The sequence below is a fragment of the Trachurus japonicus genome, chromosome 9 (genome assembly GCF_045865225.1).
Source record: "Trachurus japonicus isolate A0001 chromosome 9, Traja_1.0".
Classification (NCBI taxonomy): domain Eukaryota; kingdom Metazoa; phylum Chordata; class Actinopteri; order Carangiformes; family Carangidae; genus Trachurus; species Trachurus japonicus.
In genome coordinates, this window is record NC_140915.1 from 220,696 (window position 1) to 238,249 (window position 17,554).

The 17,554-nt window shown below is 44.0% G+C and overlaps 1 protein-coding gene across 1 annotated transcript in view; it reads right to left on the bottom strand.

Moving 5' to 3' along the window:
• Positions 1-14,237: 14,237 nt before the first annotated feature.
• LOC146980428 (transcription termination factor 1-like) overlaps positions 14,238-17,554 on the bottom strand; it is a 19,702-nt gene continuing 16,385 nt past the window's right edge. Inside the window, exons 10-11 of the mRNA XM_085785665.1 lie at positions 16,409-16,494; positions 14,238-14,796 (exon numbers count right to left, since the gene is read on the bottom strand). Of these exons, the coding sequence (XP_085641791.1) occupies positions 14,591-14,796; positions 16,409-16,494 (292 nt within the window). The 3' untranslated portion in view covers positions 14,238-14,590. The remainder of the gene's footprint in view (positions 14,797-16,408; positions 16,495-17,554) is intronic.

Below are 17,554 nucleotides of genomic sequence, written 5' to 3' on the forward strand. Positions count from 1 at the left end.
AGCGTTTTCAAGACGAACAAGAAAAAGATCATTTTGGGGAAAGGCTTTGTTTCCATGTGGACACGGCCTCACACTGTTCTTTAGAACTAGAAAGCCTCTTGGATTGGTGGTGAACCGTCTTCAAGAACCAAAACAAGTCCAGTTGCCTTCAACTTCAGCACCTAATGATTCATTTAAAATAATGTTCTGTTTCTCTATCTGGGGGGTGGGGCCGTCCTGTTGACCTGTTTATGTCCCTAAAGTTCAACATGGATTCTTCTTCATCAGTTCTTCTGGTCTCATTGTTAACTCATTGAGTGCCAACCACGTAATTTCTCGTTTTTCGTTCCCATGCGTTGAGTGCCAAAAACGAAATTTTTCGTTTTTTGCTTTTTTTTTAAATTATGAAAATAGACACTTTAATACACATTATATGTAAATTTGGGGACTCTACGACGAGGAGAACTGAAATAGATGACGATCAAAGTCACATGACAGCTCATGATCTGGAAGTTTTTATCATAACTCAGCTTCTGCAAACGGAGGTCTGCATGTGGATGCAGCAGCTGCGCCGCAGCTGCTCTGCTCTCACCCGCGAGGCTGCAGCAGCTGGGAGCTGAACCAGGAAGCTCTCAGCCCACTGTCCCGCCCGGTCTTCATCTGGAGCAACACCGTGTCCTCCCCAAAGTCCTCCCGCGGTAAAATCTGATGGTCTCTGGGCCAAAGCAGACCGGCACCACCGACCCGTACCACAGACGGACCGCGACCACCGGCGGGACCGGTGTTCCCGAGCCGCTGTGGCCGGCAGAGCCTCACGTTCCGCGGCGAGAGGCTGTGACACGGCACGGTGCGTCTGTGTTATTGCTGTTTAGTGGCGCCCCCCCTGCCCCCGATGGTGGTTTTGTGAATAGAACAACAATTGTTGTGTATATTTATCTTATACGAGCCCTTTGATCCAGAAATGCGAGTGTCTGAAGAGCGACAGACACAAACAGAGCACCTTTCATAAAAGACGCTCTATCTCCTTTTCTAGAAAAAAAGGAGGGATTTTGGTGAAACCCAGCCATGTTTAGCTTGACTTTTCTCAGGAACGGAGGCACGTAGAAACAAACGGTTTGTGGCCATTTGAAGGATAAAGTTAAACCTTTCAAATGAGCTACAGTATGTGTTGGTGGCAATAATATAGAATACACTATGGCTCTAAAATAAAAAGTCAAATATGGTCTAATTTGCCGGTACACTTGACTAAAACTTTGGAAAGGAGCGCGGCACTCAATGAGTTAATGACTGATAGAAATATTGTCTGAAGGGCTGTGAAGCTTTTCCACCTGCAGGGGGCGTGGTGGAGGAAGTTTGAGAAGCTCTGGTCTAAAGTAAATCTGTTTCATCAATGAGGAAGTGAAATTCAGCCTAGTTTCCTGTCTATGGTTATTATGGTATGTAGCTATGTTAAAAGATGCTGAGCTTATTGATTTATTAGATTATTTAACATCCACAAACTCAAAACATGTTTTCATGACGTCACTGAAAGAGAAAACCTCTGACAGAGCTGAGCTGAGTGACAAGGACACTGTGTTTCCTCTGACTGCTTCTCAATAAAAGTGTGAGGCTTTTATTGTGAAAGAGCTGCAGGAAGTGTGAAGTAAGGCAGCAGTAGGAAGTGTGAAGTAAGGCAGCAGTAGGAAGTGATACCTTGACAGCATGAAGCAGGAAATGAGGTGAAGTAGAGAGTGAAGCTCAGAGACTGAGTGAGGAGTTGTAAAAGTCCTGAGCAGAGACACAGAGACAGTTTAAAGTGGACTATAGTGTCTCTGTGGACAAACAGCCTCAGGTCTGTTGTGAGCCAGTTCACTAGAGTCAGTGTGACATGAAGAGAGTGAGTAGAGATGAAGCTCAGTGTTAAAGCTGCTGCTCACACAGTGAATATGATGAGCTGTACTCACCAGTGTTTGGTAGAGACTCTGCTGTGTTGCTGACAAACTCCTGATGGACTCACTTTGACTTTCTGTCTGGTCTCTGCTGCAGCTCCGTCGTCCTCCTCTCACACTTTACTTTCTTTACACTTCTGGACGCTGACGCTCAACGTTCCTCTGGTTCCTGTTTCCAGTTTTCTGCTCCTCCCACTGCAGCTAGGCATGTCTGTGCTTTTATTGCAACAGCAGAGTTTATCTGGTGATTATAGAGCGAAGGATAAGGTTCACCGGGTCCATGGCACTGGTCCGACCTCCCATTAGTCCAACCTCCCATTAGTTCGACCTCCCATTGGTTCGAACTCCCATTGGTCCGACAATCGGAGTAATGAGAGTTCGAACTAATGGGAGGTCCTCATTAGATCGAACTGGACTAGTTATTAGTCAAACTCTCCATTCTTACCGTTCACTATGCATTTATATCATTATTCATATAGGCTCCACCTGTCAATAAAACACACGTGGAAGAAGAGGTGCAGTTTATTGTGTTTCACCAACGAGGAGCTGTCATTACGCACGACTTTTACGCACTGCTGCGCGCTCATTAGTGTCCGTAATTAAACCTTGACACTCATATCAAATCAAACTTACATTACATTGGGTTCTCTGTCTCTCTCTCCCACTCCGAACAGACAGACGGACGCAATCAGAAAGGAAACAGAGGCTGCGCATTGATCCTTTTTTCCTTTCTGGGATCAAACGGATCATGTGCATAACTAGATAAAGTAGCATTTCCTGATGCAAATGCGTGTGAATGCTGAAAGCAGCTGAACGCTGTTGCAGAATTAGCAAATAGTGCAAGCAGTGATCACCATTCAAATGGTTGACCAAGGTAGGTATCAAACCCACAACCTCATGGTAAGCAGACTTTCACTCTGCCTCTAGGCCACAGTGTACACACAGTTGCAGAGACTGTTGTCTGTTGATGAACTGCACTCTGTCTCACTCTGAAGTTAACGAGCCCAAAGCTGTAGTTCCAGTGCAAATCAATCTTAGTGCAGTGGTATAAACAAGAAACATGTTAACACAAACCAAGATTGAAAGAGGTAAAGAGAATAGGTGGGGGCGCATATGCATTATCAAGTTTGATCATGTGACCAGACCAAGTGGTATTGGTTAAAGTTCAAAGTGGCTGACACACTAACTAGACTGCTCAGGTGGGATTTGAACCTGTGACCTTGTGGTTGGATGGCAGGAACCTTATCCACTGGGCCATTCCAACACTTCCAATGAAATAGAGGTTGAGACTTTGATGAATGTGAGATTTTTCAATGATGCTTAAAAAAGCATCATAAATGAGCCATTAGAAGTTTGTCTACAAATCAGAATTTGAATGAAGTCTCTAGCAGAAAGTACGACATGAATGAGGCAGGAATCGAACCCATGACCTCATGATCAATAAACCTTTACTCTGCCACTTCGCCACAGAGAGCACAGACATAAGCATGTTGCCATCGTAATGTGATGATGTGCTGCAAACGGTGGCAGAAGCAATTAATGCGTCTCTTAAAGGGATAGTTCACCCTAGAATGATATTTCGCTCATTATCTACTCACCCTCATGTTGACTAAGGGCTGGAAGAATTATCAGAGTCCTCCGTCCCTTCTCTGAGTTACAGGGGTCTCGGCATAGCAGTGCATTTCAATGCAACGGTTGCAAAGGGACACCGGAGCTCTTCGTAAAAAAACACACACAAAAAAACATCCAAATACCTCCATGATGCTCGTATGTAATGTCCGTCTTGTGCTGAAGCCCCAAATTGCGTAATTGTCCCGAAAAAAATTAAATAAGTCTATATTTTAAGCTTGTTTGTAGCGGAAGCTTCTCGAAGCTCCTCTTCCTGGTCCGTCCAAATCTCGCGTGATTTGCGCCGGCGTTACTGCGAATCACGCGAGATTTGGACGGACCAGGAAGAGGAGCTTCGAGAAGCTTCCGCTACAAACAAGCTTAAAATATAGACTTATTTAATTTTTTTCGGGACAATTACGCAATTTGGGGCTTCAGCACAAGACGGACATTACATACGAGCATCATGGAGGTATTTGGATGTTTTTTTGTGTGTGTTTTTTTACGAAGAGCTCCGGTGTCCCTTTGCAACCGTTGCATTGAAATGCACTGCTACGCCGAGACCCCCTGTAACTCAGAGAAGGGACGGAGGACTCTGATAATTCTTCCAGCCCTTAGTCAACATGAGGGTGAGTAGATAATGAGCGAAATATCATTCTAGGGTGAACTATCCCTTTAACGAACACCTGTAACCAATTGAGGGTGGGGGAGGGGAGCAGAATTCAACATCACATAACAAGATTGCTCAGCCTGGATTCGAACTAGTGACCTTGGGGTTGGCAAGCGGCCACCTCTCCAACTGGACTACAGACCGAGTTGTGGAGAAGTTACAAAGTTGAGCTCCTTCTCCTGCTGCTGTGAAAAAAATGCATTGGGCTGAATGAGAGCAGAGAGCTCCCTGGCTGCATTTAAAAAATATTTTAAACTAGAAAAAGCATTTCCAAGAATGGAAATGGTGTGACTGCTAAAAGCAGCTGAACGCTGTTGCAGAATTAGCAAATAGTGCAAGCAGTGATCACCATACAAATGTTTGACCAAGGTCGGAATCAAACCCACAACCTCATGGTCAGTAGACTTCTACTCTGCCTCTAGGCCACAGTGCAGAGACTGTTGTCTGTTAATGATCTGCACTCTGTCTCTCTCTGAAGTTAACGAGCCCAAAGCTGCACCTGTTGGAAACACACTGTGTCAACATCAAGAAAGCTTGAGAGTCAAGCTTGAATGACTTAGAATGAAAATGTCTGTGAATTTCAGGCTGAGAGCAGCAGTTTCAACATGAAGCAAGTTATCAGAAGTCAACAGAGGACGACTGGGAAAATAATTCACTATAATTGTTGTTGAGGCAAGATTTGAACCAGCAACCTTCAGGTCTTCAGACCAGCAAGCTAACCACTAGGCTACAGAAAGAGACAGTATGTGAGGGGCAAAGAAAACCTTTGATAAGAGGATCACTGGCTTCTGCTTAAAAAAAAAAGTAAGGAAAGTGCAGAAATTAGCCACAACAAGTAAGTAGAGGACCTTTTGTGAAAATAGTGCAAGCAGTGATGACCATACAAATGGTTGACCAAGGTAGGAGTCGAACCCACAATCTCATGGTCAGAAGACTTTGACTTTGCCTCTAGGCCACAGTGTACACACTGTTACAAAGACTGTTGTCTGTTGATGAGCTGCACTCTGTCTCACTCTGAAGTTAACGAGCCCAAAGCTGCACCTGTTGGAAACACACTGTGTCAACACCAAGAAAGCTTGAGAGTCAAGCTTGAATGACTTAGAATGAAAATTTGTGGCCATGCTGACAGTTTAGCCAGAAAAACTCTAGAATGTTTTTTTGCCTCTCTCCACTCTAGCACCACTCTAGCTCTGCTCGTTAGACGCAACACACACACATTACTAGAAAAAGCATTTCCAAGAATGGAAATGGTGTGACTGCTGAAAGGAGCTGAACGCTGTTGCAGAATTAGCAAATAGTGCTAGCAGTGATCACCATACAAATGGTTGACAAAGGTCGGAATTGAACCCACAACCTCATGGTCAGTAGACTTTAACGCTGCCTCTAGGCCACAGTGCACACACAGTTGTAAAGACTGTTGTCTGTTAATGATCTGCACTCTGTCTCACTCGTAAGTTAACAAGCCCAAAGCTGCACCTGTTGGAAACACTGTCAACATCAAGAAAGCTAGAGAGTCAAGCTTGAATGACTTAGAATGAAAATTTCTGTGAATTTCAGGCTGAGAGCAGCAGTTTCAACATGAAGCAAGTTATCAGAAGTCAACAGAGGACGACTGGGAAAATAATTCACTATAATTGTTGTTGAGGCAAGATTTGAACGAGCAACCTTCAGGTCTCCAGACCAGCAAGCTAACCACTAGGCTACAGACAGAGACAGTATGTGAGGGGTAAAGAAAACCTTTGATAAGAGGATCACTGGCTTCTGCTTAGAAAAAAAGTAAGGAATCGAACCCATGACCTCATGATCAATAAACCTTTACTCTGCCACTTTGCCACAGGGAGCACAGACATAAGCATGTTGCCATTGTAATGTGATGATGTGCTGCAAACGGTGGCAGAAGCAATTAATGCATCTCTTAACGAACACCTGTAACCAATTGAGGGTGGGGGAGGGGAGCAGAATTCAACATCACATAACATGATTGCTCAGCCTGGATTCGAACTAGTGACCTTGGGGTTGGCAAGCGGCCACCTTACCAACTGGACTACAGACAGAGTTGTGGAGAACTCTCAGCATTGGGCTGAATGAGAGCAGAGAGCTCCCTGGCTGCATTTAAAAAATATTTTAAATTATTATCTAAGTCTCTTTGCATTTTTGACCAGAATTTTAGCCAGAAGACAAGCGTGGCTACAAAACTGGAGAAAATAATTTGTCTAGAGTTTAATTTGCAGAAAAAGTTAAATATTTTAAAAAGTATAAATAGTTAAAAAGAGAAAAGTAATGCCGATAAAGTTCAAAAAAAGCTGCACGTTTTGATATATGAATTGTTGAAATAGCACAACACCTAACACACTAACCATATGGCCACAGAGAACCTGAGTTACAATGAGCTTTATACTATGAGGAATCAAAGACTGTCCAATGACAGCTGAATAATTGGAATCAAAAGTCAAGCAATGATGTGAAATGACTGAGGCAGGAATCGAACCCATGACCATATGATCACTAAGCCTTTACTCTGCCACTCGGCTACAGAGAGCACACTGCTTACAAGACTGTTGTCATTCATTGTAATGTGATGATGTGCTGCAAACTGGTATGAGTAATCAAGGAGATAACAAACACCTGTAACCAATTGAAGGCGGGGGAGGAGAGCAGAATTCAACATAACATAACAAGAGTTCTTCCCTTGGATTTGAACCAGTGACCTTAGGGTTGGCAAGCAGCCACCCTAACCCCTACACTACAGTGGAGTTGTGGAGAAGGGAGGTCGAGACTTTGATGAATGTGAGATTTTTCAATGATGCTTAAAATTAAGAGAAATTAGTATAAATTAGCCACACCAAGTAAGAAGAGGACTTTTTTGTGACCTGTGACTATTTTTTGGTGAATTAAAATGAATTAAAAAGCACTTAACGGCAAGTTACAAAGTTGAGCTCCTTCTCCTGCTGCTGTGAAAAAAATGCATTGGGCTGAATGAGAGCAGAGAGCTCCCTGGCTGCATTTACTTCAACATAGTCGACTCTTTCATTTATCCACCCCAATTTCTTTCCTTCTTTCTTACTACCCCTCTGTCTCTTTCATTCATTCTCTATTCTCTTTATCTTCTATTATTCTGCTTTTCTTACCTTTTTCTTTCTCTGTCTACCCTTCTCTCTTGTCTTTTTCTTTCTTTCTGTCCTTTTGTTCTTTCTTTCTTTCTTTCTTTCTTTCTTTCTTTCTTTCTTTAGCTCATTCAGCATTGTTTCAACAATTTCTTCAGCTCATTCAGCATTGCTTTCAGCATTCACACCATTTCCATTCTTGGAAATGTTTTTTCTAGTTCTTCGTCCTCTTACACAATACTTTCGATTCGCTACTAGTCCTGCAACTCGAAGAGTTGCAGGCCAAATTATATATCAAAACGTGTGTCTTGATCGGGATCGGCGTGCTATTACTTTTCTCAACAGTGTACGAATTTTTCGCGACGTAAGTCAAGTCAGTCATGTGATTACAGTCACACACACACACACACAAACACACACACACCTTCATGTGATTAAAACACAGTTAACGTGCAACAGAATTTAAACTTAAACCATGATTTAATCTGGTTTTAAAGTTAAACCTTGTTGGTGTCAAATGCGTCAAATGCCTCTGGTGGGAGCAGCTGATAGAGTCCCCCCCAGCTGAAAGCAGCCCACCCCACCAGCCAGAGGGTCCAGGACCATAGGGACTGCAGTGGAGGAGGAAGGCTGCCTTAACACCCTGCACAATGGCACCCAGTACACAGAAGTTAGACAGGACCAGCCAGCCCATCACCTGGTCCGTTCAACAAATCAGTTTATGCTACTGTGATTTATGTAGCCTAGTTAAATACTACAGTAATCATCATAGTGTAGTGGCAGGAAAGACCATTTAAATCTGTATCAAATATCGATTAATGAATTAATCGATAATTTGCATGTTGGTCTTGGTTAAGTGCTGCTTTGCTGCTTTGCTTGAGTGCAGACGCTTCACTCCTTTGCTCTCCGCTTCACTCACTCTCTCTTTTTTTTTTTTTTTTTTCCATTGCAATCTTTTCCTTTTGAAATTTATTTGTATTTTTTCCTGGATTCTTTATGAAGAACATATCCAGAATTAAGGGTTTTATGTCCCAAACTGATCAGGAGAAGCTGATTCATGCTTTTATCTCCAGTAGACTAGACTACTGTAACGGTCTTCTGACTGGTCAAACAGCTGCAGCTCATTCAGAACGCTGCAGCTCCAGTTTTAACCAGAACAAAGAGATCAGATCACATCAGCCCGGTTCTTAAGACCTTACATTGGCTCCCAGTCAGCTACAGAATAGATTTTAAAGTTCTGCTACTGGTTTACAAATCACTGAATGGTTTAGGTCCAGAATACATGAAAGACATGTTAGTAGAGTATAAACCCAGTAGAGCTCTGAGATCTACTGCCTCAGGTCAGATAGTGGAGCTCAGAGTTCAGACCAGACATGGTGAAGCAGCATTTAGCTGCTATGCTGCACACAAGTGGAACAAACTACCAGCAGAACTGAAATCAGCCCCAACTGTCAGCACTTTTAAATCCAGGTTAAAAACATTTCTCTTTTCACGTGCTTATAGCTGAGAACTTAAAACTTTATCTATTTTCTTTTCTTTTACTTGTATTTGCTCTTGCTTTTAACTCTGTTTTTAGTGCTTGTTTTTATTCTGTCTTATGCTTCTTTTTTAAAAAATGTTTTGTCTTTATGTAAAGCACATTGAGTTGCCTTGGTATGAAATGCGCTATATAAATAAAGATGCCTTGCCTTGCCTTGCCTAAGTACCACCTTGAAAAAAAAAAACAATGTTTTGTTGCTTAAGCTATTCAGTCATTCAATGGTATACTAAAATCCATGTGAAAAAAATGCTTCTCACTGTTCTCAGGTCAAATATTTATATGCGATTAAAATGCAATTAATTGCGATTAATTAATTACAAAGCCTCTAATTAATTAGATTAATTGTTTTAATTGAGTCCTGGCCCTATTACACAAGATAAACACAAACACACACACACACACACACACACACACACACACACACACACACACACACACACACACACACACACACACACACACACACAGTTAACCTAATGTGGTTACAGCTCCTCCATATCAGTGCTTATAGAAAGATGATCATGTGTCTGTCTGATCAGCTCTGTCTTGACCTTAAGATCGTGGGTTTGATTCCCATGTTGACAGAGATGGCAAAATCCGCAGTAGCCCCGCGGCCCATTCAAAATTTCCCCAGAGGAAATTTTCTAGTATTTATCTAGTTACACTTTAAACAGTCACATTAATTTACATTATATACTGTAGATGGCAGTAGATGAAAGTGTTAAATATGTGTTAGATACGTAAATACAGACTACAGTGTTCACACCAGAGAAATTACACAACACTGAGAAAATGAATAATATAGTAAATACAAGAGAGCAATATAACAGAAAAGAACATAATACAAAAATACATAAGCTAAATTAAAAACTCTGAATGATGTGACAAATAAACAAACGGGCACAAACATTTTACTGTCACTGTAGTCGACTTAGTCTCTTAAAGCTCCATACGGTATAAAGGCAAGGCAAGGTCATTTTATTTGTATAGCCCATTTTTACCACCAGTTTGTCTCAAAGGGCTTTACATCCCATCATAAAAACATCCTCTGTCCTTAGACCCTCACATCCACTGAGGAAAAACTCTATGGACTGGATGGCAGATTGGTTCATGGGAAGGGAGGACAGACCAGCTTAATGGAGGACTGGATGGCAGACTGGTTCATAGAGGACAGACCAGCTTAATGGAGGACTGGATGGCAGACTGGTTCATAGAGGACAGACCAGCTTAATGGAGGACTGGATGGCAGACTGGTTCATAGGAAGAGAGGACAGACCAGCTTAATGGAGGACTGGATGGCAGACTGGTTCATAGAGGACAGACCAGCTTAATGGAGGACTGGATGGCAGACTGGTTCATAGAGGACAGACCAGCTTAATGGAGGACTGGATGGCAGACTGGTTCATAGGAAGGGAGGACAGACCAGCTTAATGGAGGACTGGATGGTAGACTGGTTCATAGAGGACAGACCAGCTTAATGGAGGACTGGATGGCAGACTGGTTCATAGAGGACAGACCAGCTTAATGGAGGACTGGATGGCAGACTGGTTCATAGAGGACAGACCAGCTTAATGGAGGACTGGATGGCAGACTGGTTCATAGAGGACAGACCAGCTTAATGGGAGGACTGGATGGCAGACTGGTTCATAGAGGACAGACCAGCTTAATGGAGGACTGGATGGCAGACTGGTTCATAGAGGACAGACCAGCTTAATGGAGGACTGGATGGCAGACTGGTTCATAGAGGACAGACCAGCTTAATGGAGGACTGGATGGCAGACTGGTTCATAGGAAGAGAGGACAGACCAGCTTAATGGAGGACTGGATGGCAGACTGGTTCATAGAGGACAGACCAGCTTAATGGGAGGACTGGATGGCAGACTGGTTCATAGAGGACAGACCAGCTTAATGGAGGACTGGATGGCAGACTAGTTCATAGGAAGAGAGGACAGACCAGCTTAATGGAGGACTGGATGGCAGACTGGTTCATAGAGGACAGACCAGCTTAATGGGAGGACTGGATGGCAGACTGGTTCATAGGAAGAGAGGGCAGACCAGCTTAATGGAGGACTGGATGGCAGACTGGTTCATAGAGGACAGACCAGCTTAATGGAGGACTGGATGGCAGACTGGTTCATAGAGGACAGACCAGCTTAATGGAGGACTGGATGGCAGACTGGTTCATAGAGGACAGACCAGCTTAATGGAGGACTGGATGGCAGACTGGTTCATAGAGGACAGACCAGCTTAATGGAGGACTGGATGGCAGACTGGTTCATAGGAAGAGAGGACAGACCAGCTTAATGGGAGGACTGGATGGCAGACTGGTTCATAGAGGACAGACCAGCTTAATGGAGGACTGGATGGCAGACTGGTTCATAGGAAGAGAGGACAGACCAGCTTAATCGAGGACTGGATGGCAGACTGGTTCATAGAGGACAGACCAGCTTAATGGGAGGACTGGATGGCAGACTGGTTCATAGAGGACAGACCAGCTTAATGGGAGGACTGGATGGCAGACTGGTTCATAGGAAGAGAGGACAGACCAGCTTAATGGAGGACTGGATGGCAGACTGGTTCATAGAGGACAGACCAGCTTAATGGAGGACTGGATGGCAGACTGGTTCATAGAGGACAGACCAGCTTAATGGAGGACTGGATGGCAGACTGGTTCATAGGAAGAGAGGACAGACCAGCTTAATGGAGGACTGGATGGCAGACTGGTTCATAGAGGACAGACCAGCTTAATGGAGGACTGGATGGCAGACTGGTTCATAGAGGACAGACCAGCTTAATGGAGGACTGGATGGCAGACTGGTTCATAGGAAGAGAGGACAGACCAGCTTAATGGAGGACTGGATGGCAGACTGGTTCATAGAGGACAGACCAGCTTAATGGAGGACTGGATGGCAGACTGGTTCATAGAGGACAGACCAGCTTAATGGAGGACTGGATGGTAGACTGGTTCATAGAGGACAGACCAGCTTAATGGAGGACTGGATGGCAGACTGGTTCATAGAGGACAGACCAGCTTAATGGAGGACTGGATGGCAGACTGGTTCATAGGAAGGGAGGACAGACCAGCTTAATGGAGGACTGGATGACAGACTGGTTCATAGGAAGGGAGGACAGACCAGCTTAATGGAGGACTGGATGGCAGACTGGTTCATAGAGGACAGACCAGCTTAATGGAGGACTGGATGGCAGACTGGTTCATAGAGGACAGACCAGCTTAATGGAGGACTGGATGACAGACTGGTTCATAGGAAGGGAGGACAGACCAGGTTAATGGAGGACTGGATGGCAGACTGGTTCATAGAGGACAGACCAGCTTAATGGAGGACTGGATGGCAGACTGGTTCATAGAGGACAGACCAGCTTAATGGAGGACTGGATGGTAGACTGGTTCATAGAGGACAGACCAGCTTAATGGAGGACTGGATGGTAGACTGGTTCATAGAGGACAGACCAGCTTAATGGGAGGACTGGATGGCAGACTGGTTCATAGAGGACAGACCAGCTTAATGGAGGACTGGATGGCAGACTGGTTCATAGGAAGAGAGGACAGACCAGCTTAATGGGAGGACTGGATGGCAGACTGGTTCATAGAGGACAGACCAGCTTAATGGAGGACTGGATGGCAGACTGGTTCATAGAGGACAGACCAGCTTAATGGAGGACTGGATGGCAGACTGGTTCATAGGAAGAGAGGACAGACCAGCTTAATGGAGGACTGGATGGCAGACTGGTTCATAGGAAGAGAGGACAGACCAGCTTAATGGAGGACTGGATGGTAGACTGGTTCATAGAGGACAGACCAGCTTAATGGAGGACTGGATGGCAGACTGGTTCATAGAGGACAGACCAGCTTAATGGAGGACTGGATGACAGACTGGTTCATAGGAAGGGAGGACAGACCAGCTTAATGGAGGACTGGATGGTAGACTGGTTCATAGAGGACAGACCAGCTTAATGGAGGACTGGATGACAGACTGGTTCATAGGAAGAGAGGACAGACCAGCTTAATGGAGGACTGGATGGTAGACTGGTTCATAGAGGACAGACCAGCTTAATGGAGGACTGGATGACAGACTGGTTCATAGGAAGGGAGGACAGACCAGCTTAATGGAGGACTGGATGGTAGACTGGTTCATAGAGGACAGACCAGCTTAATGGAGGACTGGATGGCAGACTGGTTCATAGAGGACAGACCAGCTTAATGGAGGACTGGATGGCAGACTGGTTCATAGGAAGAGAGGACAGACCAGCTTAATGGAGGACTGGATGGCAGACTGGTTCATAGAGGACAGACCAGCTTAATGGGAGGACTGGATGGCAGACTGGTTCATAGAGGACAGACCAGCTTAATGGGAGGACTGGATGGTAGACTGGTTCATAGGAAGGGAGGACAGACCAGCTTAATGGGAGGACTGGATGACAGACTGGTTCATAGGAAGGGAGGACAGACCAGCTTAATGGAGGACTGGATGGTAGACTGGTTCATAGAGGACAGACCAGTTTAATGGAGGACTGGATGGCAGACTGGTTCATAGAGGACAGACCAGCTTAATGGAGGACTGGATGGCAGACTGGTTCATAGAGGACAGACCAGCTTAATGGGAGGACTGGATGACAGACTGGTTCATAGGAAGAGAGGACAGACCAGCTTAATGGAGGACTGGATGGCAGACTGGTTCATAGGAAGAGAGGACAGACCAGCTTAATGGAGGACTGGATGGCAGACTGGTTCATAGAGGACAGACCAGCTTAATGGAGGACTGGATGGCAGACTGGTTCATAGAGGACATACCAGCTTAATGGAGGACTGGATGGCAGACTGGTTCATAGGAAGAGAGGACAGACCAGCTCAATGGAGGACTGGATGGCAGACTGGTTCATAGAGGACAGACCAGCTTAATGGAGGACTGGATGGCAGACTGGTTCATAGAGGACAGACCAGCTTAATGGAGGACTGGATGGTAGACTGGTTCATAGAGGACAGACCAGCTTAATGGGAGGACTGGATGGCAGACTGGTTCATAGAGGACAGACCAGCTTAATGGGAGGACTGGATGTGGTTCCCACGACGGGAACAGACTCTCTGACTCATTCAATGAGCTTCTGATCGATAATATCGACTAACATGATCAAGTTTAAAAGAGGAAAAAAAGCAAAGAGAAAAGATTATGATAAAGATTTTTTTTTTTTTTTTATTCTGTGGGTAATGGGGGCGGGACTAGATCAGCTTTTGCTTCTCCCGCTTTCCCTTTCGGCCATGTTGTGTATTGTATTATTTGAACTAAGATGAAGTGTGATGATGATGATTTAAATTGACATGCCCCAAATAAACAAATTGATTGATTGAACATGATCAATAACCAGATCAATAACCAGACAACACGATGAAATGAGAAAAGTTCATTTAATTACAAAAGTAAAACATTGAAATCAATTCATCAGCATCTTCAAAATAAAAGCTTCCATCCAATTTTCAAAATAAAAGCTTTCATCCAGTTTGCTTCCTGTGGTCGACACGTCTCAGTCCGTGACAGGAAGCCCCGCCCCTCAACAGAGAAGGTGGGCGGGGCTAAGCTAAGCTCCACCCCTCAACAGAGTAGGTGGGCGGGGCTAAGCTAAGCTCCGCCCCTCAACAGAGAAGGTAGGCGTGAGTTTTTGTGTGTGTTTTCTTTTTTACATTGTCCCAGAGGAGCTACTGCTCTCACATCCTTCTGCCTCCTGATTGGCCAGCGGTCAGCTGCTCTTACATCCTGCTGCCTCCTGATTGGCCAGCGGTCAGCTGACTGTTGTCCACCTCGATGAAGTCGTGGTCCTGAGAGCTGAAGATGTCAGAGAGGAGGAAGTGTTGCTGCTGTTCCTCCACCTCTTCCTCTTCCTGCTGCTGCATGAACTTCTTCAGTCGCTCCTTCAGCACAGGAACCTCCTTCTGCTGCAGGTAGTCGACCACCTCTGAGGACACAGTCATTCATGTGTTAAAGGTATAGTACGTAGGAAGTGCCCCCATCTAGCGGTGCGGTTGCATATCTGAACGTATTCTTGATGTTGCATTCAGGTGCACTGCAAAAACTCAAAATCTTACCAAGAATATTTCTCTTATTTCTAGTCAAAACTAATCTAATTCTACTTAAAATAAGACTCATCACATTAAAAGCAGCTTGTTTTTAGACACTTTTTTACTTCTTTCAAGCAGATTTTCACTTGAAATAAGTAGAAAAATCTGATAGTGGAGCAAGTTTTTCTTTCTTATTACAAGCACAAAAAACTTGCTTTGACTGGCAGATTTTTCTACTTATTTCAAGTGAAAATTAGTTTGAAACAAGTGAAAATGATCTAAAAACAAGTTCATTTTTAGGTGATGAGTCTTATTTGAAGTGGAAAGAGATTAGTTTTGACTAGAAATGAGACATTTGGACAAGAAATAAGACAAATATTCTTGGAAAGATTTAGAATTTTTGCAGTGTGAAATGGGGCAGACGTCAGACAGACAACAGACGCTGCATGTAACAGGATAAACAAGTGGTCTGACAACATGTTGTCATGGTGATGTGGTCTGACAACATGTTGTCATGGTGATGTGGTATTGTTTTAGTAAAATGACATCCGGTTGGTTTGCCGACGGCCGTCTGCCTGACTGCACCTGAATGCAACACCGGTGCCTCCGTCCTTCCTCACACTACACAGTGGTGACAGTTTTAACAGGCCGTTTCCGTGGTTACCTACGGTCACGATGCAACATGGCCGCCTCGGTTCGGTGCGTCGCCCACTTCTGTATTTGTAACGACTTGTAACAACTCATTCTAAGGAACCAGAAAGCTTTCATCTGGATGCAGCTGTGATTCACCTTCAGTCAAATACGGATTTATGGAAGACAGGTTTGATTTTTATGGAAGCTCATTGCATTCACTGGATAAAAAAAAATTAGACGCCTTATCTGGGAATTAGGAGATCTATGAGATAAGAAAAATGGTGGTAATGTCTATAAATCCGAAGTATAACTCACGGTAGAACAGTGGGTAGAGCTGAGGATCGAATCCCGGGTGGAGTATAGATTGTTATCCTTGTTGTTTTGTATATTAGGCCACTGGACATTATCAGCCTGAATGATTAGTCATCATCTGCTTGTTCTGAGACAGCAAGAGCGGATTTCAATGGTAAATGGTAAATGGTCTGTATTTATATAGCGCTTTACTAGACCTGAAGGATACCCAGAGCGCTTTACAGTACATCACATTCACCCATTCACACACACATCTATAGATTTATAGACGTTTCCTTTTTCTTTATCTCATAATTACAAGATGATAAGGTGTCTATTTTCTTTTATCCAGTGAATGCAATGCGCTAACGTAGATTTTTGATAATAAAAAGACAAATAAGTTACAAACTGGGGCTTTAAGAACCAGGTTATACTTGGTACAGGTGTATACAGGTGTAGTACAGGTGTAGTACAGGTGTATACAGGTGTAGTACAGGTGTATTCAGGTGTAGTAGTAGTAGTACAGGTGTAGTACAGGTGTAGTAGTAGTAGTACAGGTGTAGTAGTAGTAGTAGTAGTACTAACCTCCGTGTGACAGTCTGGCCCAGTTGGGAACTCTGGAAACCTTCAGTCTGTTGAAACTCTTCTGGACACACAGAGGAGTCACTCTCCTGGAATACACACAGTACTAGGGTTAGTACTGCAGGTAGTACTGCAGGTAGTACTGCAGGTAGTACTGCAGGTAATACTGCAGGTAGTACTGCAGATAGTACCTCAGGTAGTACTGCAGTATTACACTGATGCTGCGTTCCAGACGAGGAGTCAGAACTCTGATCTTTCTGACTTGGGACTTAAACAGTGCAACTGAACGCCGCCTCCAGTCAGAGCTCAGACTGTGGGTATAAACTTGATAAACTTGATAAACTTTATAAACCGCAACACAGAAAACATCTTGGAGAAGCTTTGGGCTGCAGAGGTGAATGGATCGATGTGGAGACCAGAAGGGACAAACAGAGTAAAGTCCAGTCTATTGAGGAAGCATCTGGATCTATCTGTCTGTCTGTCTGTCTGTCTGTCTGTCTGTCTGTCTGTCTGTCTGTCTGTCTGTCTGTCTATCAGAATGTGATCTATGATGAAACTGTATCTACCTACAACAATCTGCCCCGGTGCAGAACCACGCCACCGCCCCCGCCAGCGGTAAAACATCGTTAAAAAGCATTGAAACGCCAAAATACATCAAAACTTTATCTTTAAATAGTTGTGTGTCCTTTCTAATGTTTTCATGTCGTACTAGAGCTCTGTAAAAGAGAGTAGTGACAGCATTGGTCCAATGGCAGCGCCTCCTGGTGGAGGAATATGGGTTTTACTAAAGAACTGACATCTCTGCATTGTTGGTGAATGAGCAGTGTGGTGTTTTCAATAATTTAAGGACATTTATAGATCACCCACGTTAATAGCATCATTGAGGATCCTTTACAGATAAACATTAACACATAGGAGAGTAAAAAAAAAACAGTTTTCTACATGAATGTTTCAATCTACATTTTGTAATAAACTAATTCTAAGTATAATCTGATATGACCAAGACACCTAAAAACAAAAACACGGCCGTTTTCATCAATTTACCAGCAAGTGGACAACACACATACATTGGAGTGAATGGGTTTTCTGGGCGCTTTTGCAATACCCATATCCTGCCACTAGGGGCGCAAAACCCTTAAACCCTTAAAC